This window comes from Stegastes partitus, unplaced genomic scaffold, assembly GCF_000690725.1.
Source record: "Stegastes partitus isolate 25-593 unplaced genomic scaffold, Stegastes_partitus-1.0.2 Scaffold1844, whole genome shotgun sequence".
Taxonomy (NCBI): Eukaryota; Metazoa; Chordata; class Actinopteri; family Pomacentridae; genus Stegastes; species Stegastes partitus.
The window spans coordinates 20,777-33,345 of record NW_007579575.1 but is presented as its reverse complement, the minus strand read 5'-3'; the positions used below and the strand labels follow the sequence as shown (position 1 = coordinate 33,345).

The window sequence follows — 12,569 nt, the reverse complement described above, 5'->3', positions numbered from 1 at the left end:
AGGGTAATGTGTTGTTAATATTTGTTGTTCATAGTTGTTATAATAACTAGTAGGGCTGGTCCCAATAGCACTTTCTGGTCTCTGGAATATTTAGGCCCAATTAATGATGAATATTCGAATATTCTGCGAGGACGGGGGGGACACTTCCACCCCGAGGGTGTGCTCCGACGGGGTAGAAGTGGCCTGAACGCACAGGCAGTACTTGGCTGCTGTGCCAGTTTAGGATAGCAATTCCAGTTCTGTTTCCACCATCGCCACTGCCGCCACCATCCGTGTTTACTTCTGTAAACACTGAGCATGTTCGCGTTGTGTGATGTCATCGTGTCCTCTTCTGCACATGTGGGACACTTTTGGGTCGTATGAAGTTCACACAGCAGATCACATACAAGTGCATTTAATTGGAAATGTGAATGAACTCGCAAGAAAAACGGATTTCACAAAAAAATCCAAATTGAGCATGAAGTCCTGCAGTGTGAACGTAGCCAATCTGTGGGATTGTTCAGTCAGATAATATGCTGTTATCCTTATTTGTGACATAAAATGTCATGACGGAGTTGGAATTCAAGGCTGTCGGTATGTTAAGACTATTTTTCATGGGTTCCGTTCAGTTTTCCTAAAAACCTGTTGGATAGCAAGGTTTTCGGATTGTTAAGGGTCCGATCATCGAGTCATGACTGTATATGTAATTCTGCCACAGTGACATGAAGGTATCCTCGACTATCCTTCTTATAATAGTGGTCATAATTTTAATGTGATTGAGGCTTTAGCTACAAGTCTTTTCAAGTAAAACAAACTCTACTCATTCTTCCAATACGATTTTACACACAAACTACCTGCACCACTCCTTCACTCCACTGGATACACAGAGACACCTCCATCTCATCAGCATGAACAAAATGGGAAATCTTGCTTCGGGAAACTGTTTTCAAACTCTGAATTTAATTTAACAACACATGAATAGGATGTTGTATAAATCCTCTCTATGCTCCTTTTAAACTACTGTTGTGTAGTTTTCTGCCACCCTTTAGCTGCCTATCGTTAATCTTGATAATGGGCATAAGAAGCGTATACACTTTTTAGTAAAATCTTGATTATTCCACCTATATTTTATCATGAATATGATCAAAATATATCCATAATGATTTTGTTTTAAGTGCAAACACATGATGTGTGTGTACTGTGCTGATAACATCTAATAACACAGATTTCAAATCAAATCAACCTGTGAAAATACAGTCTTAACTGCTAAATAAGCATCTGGAAGGACTTATTTCCACAGTACTCCCTTTAATTACAACAGAGTGGGTTACAGTCACAGCAAAGTACACAGTCATCACTCCCTTATTTCAGGTCCCAGACATGCACAAACAGGCCTCAGTCACACCCTCCAGTGTCCATGTTTGGCACTGCAGGCCAGTCTCTGCAGATGCTGCCTCTGCTCTGTTCTCACCTTTAAGGTGAGGGACTGGACAGTCACACCAAAAGGCTGCCATCGATGCATGGGTTAAAATACTAATAAGAGAATGAAGATTGTTTCTGAGATTTTCTAGAGTCCTTCGCTCATCTTTGGCTCATTTTTATTCTTTAGGGATTCCAGCAAACTCTTGATCCTCGCACTGGCTGGCTCCCGTCTCTTTTTCTTGCGAGTGTTGATCGTTGCAACTTGTGAGGGCAGAAGGAGGGTAGCAAGTCCCCAAGGTAGGACGTTGTAAGAATCCTCGTTAACTTTGGGTTTGTTGGTTTCACTCTGCTGGAGCAGCCAGGAGCTCTCCTGACACAAAGCCACGAAGCGGTCTAACTGACTGGTGTTGACGTTCTTGCTGACGTTCAGAGAGGTTTCGAACGGGTTCTCGATGTGCAGCGGGCCCATCTCTGGCTTGTTCATCTCTTGACCCTGGAGAGAAGGAAGGGGACAATGCTGGCAGTTGAAAACACATTGGTAAGCAGCAGCAGCCTTAAATGCAGGCCTGCGTGTACTGTATGCTATGGTCCATCTATCCTGTTGGTCATGGTTTTAGCTCTTTCCTGCTGTATCTGGGGCACGCATAGCTGAATGAAACACCTCTCTGCAGGCTAGCAGATGATAGGAGAGGAAAAAGACATGGCTCTAGAGGACATTTTGACTTGACTCATGACGAGAGGAGAGAAATTTGTTAAAGGGACCAAAAAAATGAAAGAACGAGTTAGGCTCCTATGAAAACATACTGAGCGTGTTAGCAACGGAAGCATATAGGGTCTGCGCTTGTGTCTAGCAGTCATGGACGTCAAATGAACCATCAAAATGTGGGTCAGAGAGAAGTCAAGAACCTTCCATGCTACTTTGCATGCTGTATCCGGTCTAAACCCTGACAGTGAAGAGGATGCAGGGATAAAGGGATGACACTGTGGGTGGGGCGGGACGGATAGAAGATGGAAACATAAAGCCATCAGTCAGAGGAATGGAGCGAACCGGAGAATTGTAGCACAGTAAAGCAGATTTATGGCTGTTGCTCCACTGGTGAAAGCCTATAGGCATGGGTCATGGCCACAGTCTACCAGCAGGCTTCCTCTAAAACTTCATATTAGTTTTATGTATTAGACTCTCTTTCCCAGAGGTATCAATTCATTAAACTCCAAGCACTGGCAAAGTCCCTGCATCTCATATATTGTGCCACCGAAGCACGAAGACCTATTTTATCAACATAATTTCTGCTGGGAAGACTAATAGGTTGTAAGAAGCAAATTATTCAAAGTTGAACATTTTAAGCAGTAGGTTAATCAACTATCCTGTACAGGTAGAGAGGAGAAATTAGCCCTCAATACTCCCCCTTGATGTAAACTTTGACTGACTTCCTCTGTGGATGCTCTTTCAGTGCCTATAAGGGGTATTACACAGGCACACACAGGGAACAACAAGATAAATACGGGTCTAAACAGAACAAATATGCATTTGTTTACACTTAGTATGACAGAGCTCCTAATTGGGATCTCAGCTCAAGGGCGCCAAGCCCCCGTGGGGCTGGCATCAATCACATAAGACAGGGACAGCTGTCATCTGTGTGTGTGGGAAGACGCCATCCAGCAAACACTGCTTTTATTACCAACAGATTTCCCTGCTGGAACTCAGCTGGGAGGAAAAGTTGAAAGAAGACTATACTGGCTTTCCTCAAATGCTAAAGTTCTGTCTGAAAGTGTTTTAATTATTTGTTCTAGTTCCTCAATGAGACACTGGTTTGATTTTTCAAGCTCAGTTTTAGGCCATCCGAATAGCAGGAAGACCTGACTAATCAGACAGAGCATCTCATTAGTACAGCCTGGCATACAAGAAACCAAAAACACTATTATATTTCTTTTCTTCTTTGTTTCATAAACAAGCAGCATATACCAACATATGTGTTTTATGTTTTAAGAATTTTCATTAAGAACACTGACAAGGGAAGTCAATACCACTGATCCTCCTGTCACAATGCAGCGTTCTGCTGGGAAACCTTAGGTCTGGGCGTTCATGTGGCTGTTACTGTGACACAAAGCACCCATCTAAACATTGCTACAGGTCAAACACACACCCCAGTGGCAATAATACTCGTCACCACCCTACAAAAATTGCTAGCAACCAGCTCGAGGACAACGGTAAAAAACCCATGGCATTAACAGAGCATCTACGTTGGAACAAGCCTGATCTATGGAGAGTCAGCCCGCAAGACCCAAAGGATCCACTGCCAACGTCACAGTGCCGAACACCACAGGACACCCCCAGAGGTCCTGCTTCGATCATAGTCGGACAGCTAAGAATTGGTGGTTTTAATGTTGTAACTGATTAGTGTACACTTTAGTGGTACGCCAAACACACACATGTTACGGTAACAGTTGTGGCAGCGAGTGTGATGCCTCGGTCTGGTCTTTACCGGTGCAACCGTCATAGCCATTTGAATTGAAAAATGGGTTGATTGTCTGCTGGCTGTACTGCAGCTTGCAAAAGTTCACTTTTCTCAACATTCCATCAGAAGCAATGAACAGTTCAGTTTGGCAACACATGACATCACCCCATTCAAAGTGAAGAAGTGAGAAGCAAAGGGCTGAAGCCTGAAACGTGTATGAAGAAGGCATGCCATGACGATGTTCATAGGTTACGCTATGTCAGGCCACGGCATCAAGAAGCCATGTGAGGATCAACTGGTAAAATCTGACACACAACCACAGATCTAAATGTACACTACAGACAGCTACGTCAGGACTCCCATTAACTCACATATTATAAAGTCGCATTTCTCTCCTGACATTTCTTGCTTCTTGTTGGCCAACATATGCACAAATTAGTATATTAGTGTGGAATAATCCACCATACGTGGCTTTCACATTAATGTTCCTTACAGCTATATCTCAATGTGACTTGACAGAGGAACTACAGTATCAGAAACTTTGCTGTTAAGGCTTGAAATAATGGCCAGTGTCATAGATTTTCTCCACAGTCTGAACATTTATAGGGAAATTCCACAGCCTGTTTTATGATGCACAGCAACAGCTGTGGTTTCAGGAGCACCTTCACCACATTTGGTTTTTGTGGCCGTCATCAGCGTCATCCATAAAAACCATCATCCAAAATGTACCTTCTGGCACTTGCCAGGCTGTCATTTTAAATAAGAATTGTTCTTAATGTCTTGCCTGGTGTGGTGAAATAAAATTAAATGACATAAAAAAGTTATGCTGTAGGTACAACTGTTTCAGAGGTTTTAACCACTCATTGACATGTAGCATTTAATAATGTATGATGAGATGTTTAATTATTCATGCAGATGGCATTAATAAAAACAAAAAGTAAGGAAAGGAATTCCTGATGAGTATTGGGATTTTCTAAACATTTTTTTCCTGCACTGTGAGTGACAAATCCTTTACATTGACAATCTCCTCAACATTGGCTCCTTCAGGTTTCCTGAATTATTCATCTGATTTCTCTCCATGAAGAAAACTGATGATTAAACAATAAACTAGTTCTGTGGTACTCTACCTGCTGCAGTCTTTAAAATAATCTGGCAACATTCACGGTAGACTGGGTTGAAAGTGATATGGAATGTTCTAATCATGCAAAACTGTCTTTCTGATTGTTAGACAAAAGTGATAAAGGTGTTTTTTAGGATATAAGACCAGCATGTAAAACTACCATCATATTTATGTAAAAGATGCCAAAAAGAGGATTAAATGTAAGCATCTATTTCAGCTTTGCACTTAGCCTAAAGTTCATAAGACAACCTAAACTGTAAGAAGTTGGCATCTTAGGGACATTACAGGTAACCATACATACCTTTCTGATACTTAGGGACATCTTACTGAATTGAAAAGTGCCGTAGAACTCAAAGAACTCACGAAGCAGTTGTTCTGAAACAAAGTATGAAAAAAAAAAGTTAGCCTGCAAACACAAGTACAGCAATCAATTAAACTGAGCTGTAGCCCTGCAGCTCGGATTCTACGCTCCCGTGCTCACCTAGTGTCTCTGTGTTGCTCTGGAGCTGGATTTTGCTGAAATCGCTGACAAACGTGCAGTCGTTCCCCTCAATCACGCACTTGTCTGCGGGACCTTGTGGGGACGAGAGCGAGGATACAAGGTAAAATGACTGCCTTTACACGCCTATGATGGTCGTAAACAAGACACAGATGGATGGTGTCGGGGAATTCATGGAGAGGAAACAAAGACGCCGAGGGAACAAGAGAGAGAGCAAGTGCTTGTGTATGTGTGCGTATGATGGTGGTCAACAAAACGAACGAAGACAGCACGGATCGCGACCTTGCTTGGCTGGTTTATGTCTCCGCCATGCCCTTGTTACCAGTCTCCTTCACCACCATGAGGCTGGTGTGTGCGCGTTAAACCACTGTTTAAATAGCTGCCTGTATGCTCGTACGTGTGTGTCTGGAAGAGGCGGGGTCATCGACCTTCCCAGAGTGATGGGCCTTTTATTGTCCTGTAAGCACTCTGTGTGATAGAGTTTGAGCTAAACGGGGCCGAGGAAGAGGAGGAGGAGGAGGAGGAGAAGGGCGACGGGGGGGAGGAGGTGGAGGAAGATTGCTTTTGGAAGGCAATTATCAGGCAGTCAAGGTGAAAGAGGGAGGGAGAGGTGGAGGAGTTGAGGTGGACTCCCAGGCAGACCTGTGTGATGGTGGTTGCTGTAGAACGGCCCACTGGTCCCACATTCATTACACACATATATATGGTAATAGGAAGGTAAAGGATGACCTTAAGGCTTCTCCAGAGCCAAAACAAAGGCCACTAGAATTGCATGCATTAAACAAAACAGGTGAAGACGCTCTTTGCAGTTTGGGTGGCTCGGTCACATGTGACATTGAAACGTTGCCTTTGGCTGCAGTTATATTTTTAAGTCTTGGACGTGTCAAAGATTGATCGAGCAACTATTTTACAGTCATCCTGCACAGAAGAACAGAGCTACTCCAGAAAAGTCACTACGAACCCACAGCTAAAGACTCCGTAAGTATACCAAATTCTCTTCTATTTTTATCTTTGAAAGCAGGAAAATCATGTGGTAAAAGCGGTTCCAACAAGTAGGCACATAACTAACAAGAGGTTTCAAATTTGTTTACAAGTCAAAGTCATTGAGAACTTCCTCTCATGAAACCCTGATCAATAATTAGTCTAAAGCTCAAATTAGGTAAGTAGATCATTATCAGCAACTATTTTAGAAAACCTGGGTAACAATGATACCCGTTATCTCTGATGGGGATTTAGGTTTTGTTAAGCCAGCTAGCACAAAGAAAGTCTGGCTAAGTTGACTTTGCCTTGTAGTATGCTCTTTAAACTTTATTTAACTGTGACAGGTTTTGTTTTTTTTAACCTTTTTATAGATTCAGTGACTTGAAGTCTTGACTTCACTGACTTTGCAGCCCTACGTAATCCGATTAATCACTTAATCAGTCAATCAAAAATACCAAACATTCTCTGAGCCAAGGTTCTTAAACGTGCCAGTTTACTGCTTTTCTTTCTCCTTTTTGATGGCAAACATAATGTTTTGCTGGTTTGAGTTTTGTTTGGTCAAACAAACTCAAAGTTATTTTTACTTGAAAATGTAATTACTTAAAAAAATGAATCCTCGCTGTGGGGCTTTTACTCTTGCACTTTCCAATCGCGAATGTGTAACTTTACTACTTCATCAATCTGTTACAGCGACGGTATTCTGTCACTCAGACATAGCTCACTTTTACATGAATGTTCCTCAGGGTTAATTCTGTAGATCCACGACACACAGTATCTGTGATAGGGATGAGACTAGGCAGTAGATCAAGTGCTGTATAATACAAGTGATGCACTAATGAACGACAAAATCTAAATCAACAGCGACTTATTAAGCTGTCCAGTCAACTAACAGCCTCGTTTATTTATGATGTGCTAAACACTGATCATTGTGTCCATGTAATGATAATCTAACTGCTACTTTATGAACAGTTAAAAAAAAAAAGCTCAGGAGAAAAAAACTCCTACAAACAGCTGGAATCAACAAACTACATTTCACCTGTTACTCCTGTTAAACCCAAATTACATGAATTACTGGAGAGTCTCAATCTGAACAGTCAGCCCGAAAACTGTCTTTTGCTCTCTCGTGATGCTTGTGGACCGATACTGCTGCTGAATGCAGAAAAAAAAGCTTCCTCAAATCGTAACACTACATCAAGTACGTCAGAGATGCAGTGTTGAAAGTGATGTCTAAAAGGCTACCTGGTCCGACCAGGTAAGACTGCTGTTAAAATTAACGGAAAAGTTACCAGGGTGTTCGTTCAGACATGAAGCCGACATGTTTAGAAGGCATCAGATAAATGGAAAGTGCATGTCTGATGGAGGCTTCTGACCCACTAAACTGGAACATTTTCACACTTGAATTGTGATTGTTCTGCATAAAGATGTCCTTCCCTCTACATTCAACTGCCTTGAGTAAATATTACACTGATAGAAATCAGGTATGGAGAGCGGTGTTTGTGTTGTGTGATAATCAAGTAAGCCACACTTCAGAACTGTCTGTCAGTAAAAAAAAAAAAAAAAAAAAGTTATGATCTCACAATGTCACAAACAGTCTTAATTGGCAGAATTCAGATGTGACAGTCAGGCCAGAATCTATGAGTGCTGGCAGGTACCTGCGAGGTCCCGGAGGTGATCCAGTGTGGGGATTATGGGAGGGCTTCTCTTCTGGAGGAAGAATAGCACCATGACAGTGAGGGAGAAGTTGGTGATCCAGGCCCCTGGCATGCCGCTAGTGATGCCCTGAGTTCGGGCCCAGCAGCGCACAGTGAACACCAGGCCACGCACCCGCGGGTCCAGCTCCCCGTACAGGTAGAGCAGCTCTGTGCTCTTCATCGCCACCCTGTGGAGAGTGTAAAAGAGCTGCTGACCACTACTGTGCTGCAAGTATTAACTTCACTTTCTGACAGTGGAGACTTCAACAGAAGTACAGGTAACATTTCCTTGCTTTTATTTTCTGCTTATTTTATGTACCAAACACTAATTAATATGAATTAATGTATAGCAGTTCACTGTTTGGGCAAAACATATCTATACATTCAGCTAAAAAGTGTATTGGCACAGTTTCAGAACGGGCTGAAGAACCTATTTTGAACCTAAAACAATCAGAGAATGAAATGCTGCATGTGTTCTGCTGAATGTGTGTGGGTCAGGGAAACTAAAACCACCACTGGAGAGCAGCCTTCAGCTTCTTTTGGTGACTGACTCTGCTAAGGTCAGCTGCTGTTACTTTCCTTTCCTTTAACACACACACACACACACACACACACAAAGGCAGGAAAGTGCTGCGCTTTGAAGATCTCAGAACGATATGAGAAAAGTCCCCCCCACATCCACCCACAGCGGGTGGTTCAACTTTATTTCCTCAGAAACTGCAGAGTGGTTTTCAGTTTGTTAGCAGGTGTGTATATGTTTGTGTCACGCACCAGCAGAGACCGCGGTGTCTTTAAGGTTAGAAGGGAAGAAGTGAAATGCAAATCGGCCCCTACTTTGGTCCTCCTGTTAAGTTTCATCAAGGAAAGCGTGTCACTGAACCGCAGTACTTCCTGCCAGAATCGGGTTTCTGTTTGGGGCTTTTGCAACGCCAGTGTGGCTAAAACACTATTCAGAACAGCATAACAGCAGCAGTTTCTGTGAAGCAAGAGGACTATGACCAAGTCAAAATTGACATTTCGGAACGTGACCCCTTGACTGCATGAAACTGACCTATCTGTTACTTACATTTTTTTTCAACATTAAAGGTACATTTCACACTGTTTCACTGTGGTGAATTAAAATGTATGTACACAGTAAATACCTGTTGTTGGCTGTGAGGTCACACTGAAAGCCAGAGGGCTTGTGGGAGAAACGGACCAGTGGGATTCGGGCATTCAGAATCTTGAGCACTCTCGTGCACCCAGGTCCAAACTGGTCCACACACTCCCCAATGACGTAGAGGATGTTTTGGGTGACTGCCCGCGCCGAGCTGGCTTGCTTCATCTGGTACTCCAGGAACAGGCCTGATTTTGGCTGCACACACAGAGTTTAGAGATGTTTATTAATCCTGAATCACATAATTGTTAACTACTGCACTACATTTGCACTATTTATCTGGCTTTCATTTTCACAGCGTTTGCTTTATGTTTGATGGGAAGATTACAAGTGAACATACCCAACTGACTGCTTACTATAGTGTAAACTACTACATTTCCATTATGTAAGGAAACTCTTGGGAACTCAGGGTCTTCATAGATATGAGAAAGGTCGAACCTGCATCAATTACATGAGCTGCTTCACTTTGGTAATCTAAAATTACTGCAAAGCACATTCAGTTCATCTGCAGATTATTTTCTCCATTAGTTGTTTAGCAAATTGGGTTCAGCCTTGATTACATCTCCTGGAGTGCACACACCACATATGCATAGGTCAGGGTTATACTTTCAGTGTTCGCGCATATGCAAGGGTTCCCTCAGATGTAAAATTCGTAGAGTCCATGAGGACTTGTTCATGGATGTCTGAATGCAGCCCAAAATGTTTGTCCAGTGACTGTGCTAAACATGCAGTAGTGTGCATTCGTGGAACACGTAAACGCCAACCTACTGCACACGAATAAACCCGAGTATTCCAAGCAGGCTAGAAAGTAGATAGACAACAACTACACATCTGTGGTGTACAGAGCCGTCTATGTGTGCATCCACAAGGATTGTAATCAACTTGCTCACTACTTTCTAGTCCACTTGGAGTCTACTGCTGAGCATGTACACTCCAGGCCTTGACACAAAATCCTGGCTGCACAGTCATCCGTAGATGGGGTTACGTGACCCCTCACAGACTTGGAGTGAAAAATTACGATACACTGACCCTTGTGTATTCATGGAGGCAGAAAGCATAACACTGGCCTAAATTGTAGACACAGAGTCATTGCAGGGGTGGCCGGACTGTACTGGTGGAAACTATGGAGTGGAACTCAGCTGAATGATGAGGATTTATAGAAACAAATATGCTGACCAGAATCATTTTTGATCATTTACTTTATTCCACTCTATAGCCACACGCTGCTCTGCAGTACTGTTAATGACTGATGGAAATTAAATCAGCTCATGTGTGGTATTGAGCATCCCATTTTTCTAGCAAAAAAAGCTCGAGAATCACTGATTTAGTCTATTATAAGCTAAAACGTACTGAAAACTCAATTTTAACTTCCTAATGTCTGTCTTCAACTGACTTACAACCTAAATTAAAAGATTGTTTTTTGTTTTGTTTTTTTAGATTGAAATAAAATGTAGAAAAGTAGAGAAATCTCACGACTGAGAAGCTCTAACTGTGACCTGGTGGGTTTGTTTTGTCCAACTCAACATCATTTTATACGTTATGTGAAAAACATACACATGAAAATGTTTAGCAGTGTTAATGCAATCACTGCCTGCTGGATTTGCTGTCAATGGACAAACCTACAGTGGTCTTAAGACACTTGCTAAACTACCAAACAGACATTATTACCGTCTTTACATTCCACCCACTGATGCCGTCCAGATCCAGAAACATGTCCAGGTCACATCCAAGCTTTCCAAAGCCATTCACTGATGAGCCAAATGGTTTGATGGTGCATTCTGGGAAATAAGCCGCAGTGATGTCGTTCAGCAGGGAGCAGACGAGGAAACGCAGCCGAGTGTTCTCCTCTGTAAGCTGATAGGTTTCTGTTAGGGAGGTTATCTGCTGGTCTATCTGCGGGAAAATGAGGAGACAGGCTGTGTTATACACATTCAGCGTTTCATTCAGTTCGGTTTAAACAGATTCTAAATGTAAACCAAATCACCAAACTAGTCATATAATAGAAGCAGTCATTTTTTTTGTTTGATATCGAAACTGCTTACACTGTCCTCTCTGGACAGGTTCTTTATGAGTTCAGTGATGGGAAAAGCGGTTTGAACTTGGCACTGCTGGCCTGACTGTTGGTTCGGTGACTTCGCCGTGTGGAGGTTTCTGAGCGTCAGCAATCTTGATTTAAAAGGCACTGCGGATTCATGGCTGCCACTGGGGATGATGGCTCCTTCAAGTAAAGAGGCAACATTTTCCCGCTTGGCAAACTCCACTACCGCATACAGGTCCTGCAGAACAACATAAACAACTTTAGCACCAAACTGACGGCTTGCTTTGCAGTGAAGTTTGTCACATGTTAAAATATGTTGGAAAACAACTTGGTCTTCTACTTACATCGCTTTCATAGAAGAAGTAGTTCTTAATGTCTCCATGGCTTGATAAATACTTGAGTAAAGTTTTCTCTCTGGTTCTGGATTGGCAGTTGATGAGAACAGATCTCGCCGCCTGCTCTTGTCTCTCCACCTGCAGAGCGTGCAAAGACTTGCATCCACCCTTTTCATCTGACAACAGAGAAGGAACATATGGAAAAGTTACATGGAGAACTTTACGTTTTTTTTTTACTAGTAGCATTAGCTGTTGAGGACTTTGACACTGTTTGATAGACGTGCAGTGCTCAGTAGTGACAGAAAGTATTGCCAGTCTTCATACACAAGCTGTCAATTTTATAGCATGAGGTACAGTTAAGCAAATATATAGTATACAACATATTGCAAATTAAGCCTATGTCCCAACCCTCACCTATGGTCATGAGATCTGGGTAATGACCGAAAGAACGAGATCGCGGATAGAAGCGGCTGAAATGAGTTTGGCTGGGCGCTCCCTTAGAGATAGGGTGAGGAGCTCTGTTACGTGGGAGGAGCTCGGAGTAGAGCCGCTGCTCCTCCACGTGGAAAGGAGCCAGCTGGGGTGGCTCGGGCATCTGCTTCGGATGCCTCCTGGACACCTCCCTGGGGAGGTGTTCCAGGCGCGTCCCACCGGGAGGAGGCCCCAGGGAAGACCCAGGACACGTTGGAGAGACTATGTCTCTAGACTGGCCTGGGAACGCCTAGGGGTCCCCCCGGAAGAGCTGGAGGAGGTGTGTGCGGATCAGGAAGTCTGGGCGGCTCTGCTCAGGCTGCTGCCTCCGCGACCCAACTCCGGATTAGGAGACGATGGATGGATGGATGGATGGATGGATGGATGGATGGATGGATGGATGGATGGATGGATGGATGGA

At 43.1% G+C, this 12,569-nt stretch overlaps 1 protein-coding gene across 2 annotated transcripts in view; it reads right to left on the bottom strand.

The window, feature by feature from the left end:
- Positions 1 to 726: 726 nt before the first annotated feature.
- mtpap (mitochondrial poly(A) polymerase) overlaps positions 727 to 12,569 on the bottom strand; it is a 15,129-nt gene continuing 3,286 nt past the window's right edge. Inside the window, exons 2-9 of one of the 2 annotated variants that reach the window (XM_008302606.1) lie at positions 11,687 to 11,853; positions 11,347 to 11,580; positions 10,973 to 11,197; positions 9,291 to 9,502; positions 8,110 to 8,336; positions 5,459 to 5,551; positions 5,279 to 5,352; positions 727 to 1,894 (exon numbers count right to left, since the gene is read on the bottom strand). In XM_008302606.1, the coding sequence (XP_008300828.1) occupies positions 1,547 to 1,894; positions 5,279 to 5,352; positions 5,459 to 5,551; positions 8,110 to 8,336; positions 9,291 to 9,502; positions 10,973 to 11,197; positions 11,347 to 11,580; positions 11,687 to 11,853 (1,580 nt within the window). In that variant the 3' untranslated portion in view covers positions 727 to 1,546. The remainder of the gene's footprint in view (positions 1,895 to 5,278; positions 5,353 to 5,458; positions 5,552 to 8,109; positions 8,337 to 9,290; positions 9,503 to 10,972; positions 11,198 to 11,346; positions 11,581 to 11,686; positions 11,854 to 12,569) is intronic. The other variant, XM_008302607.1, reaches the window with a different exon arrangement.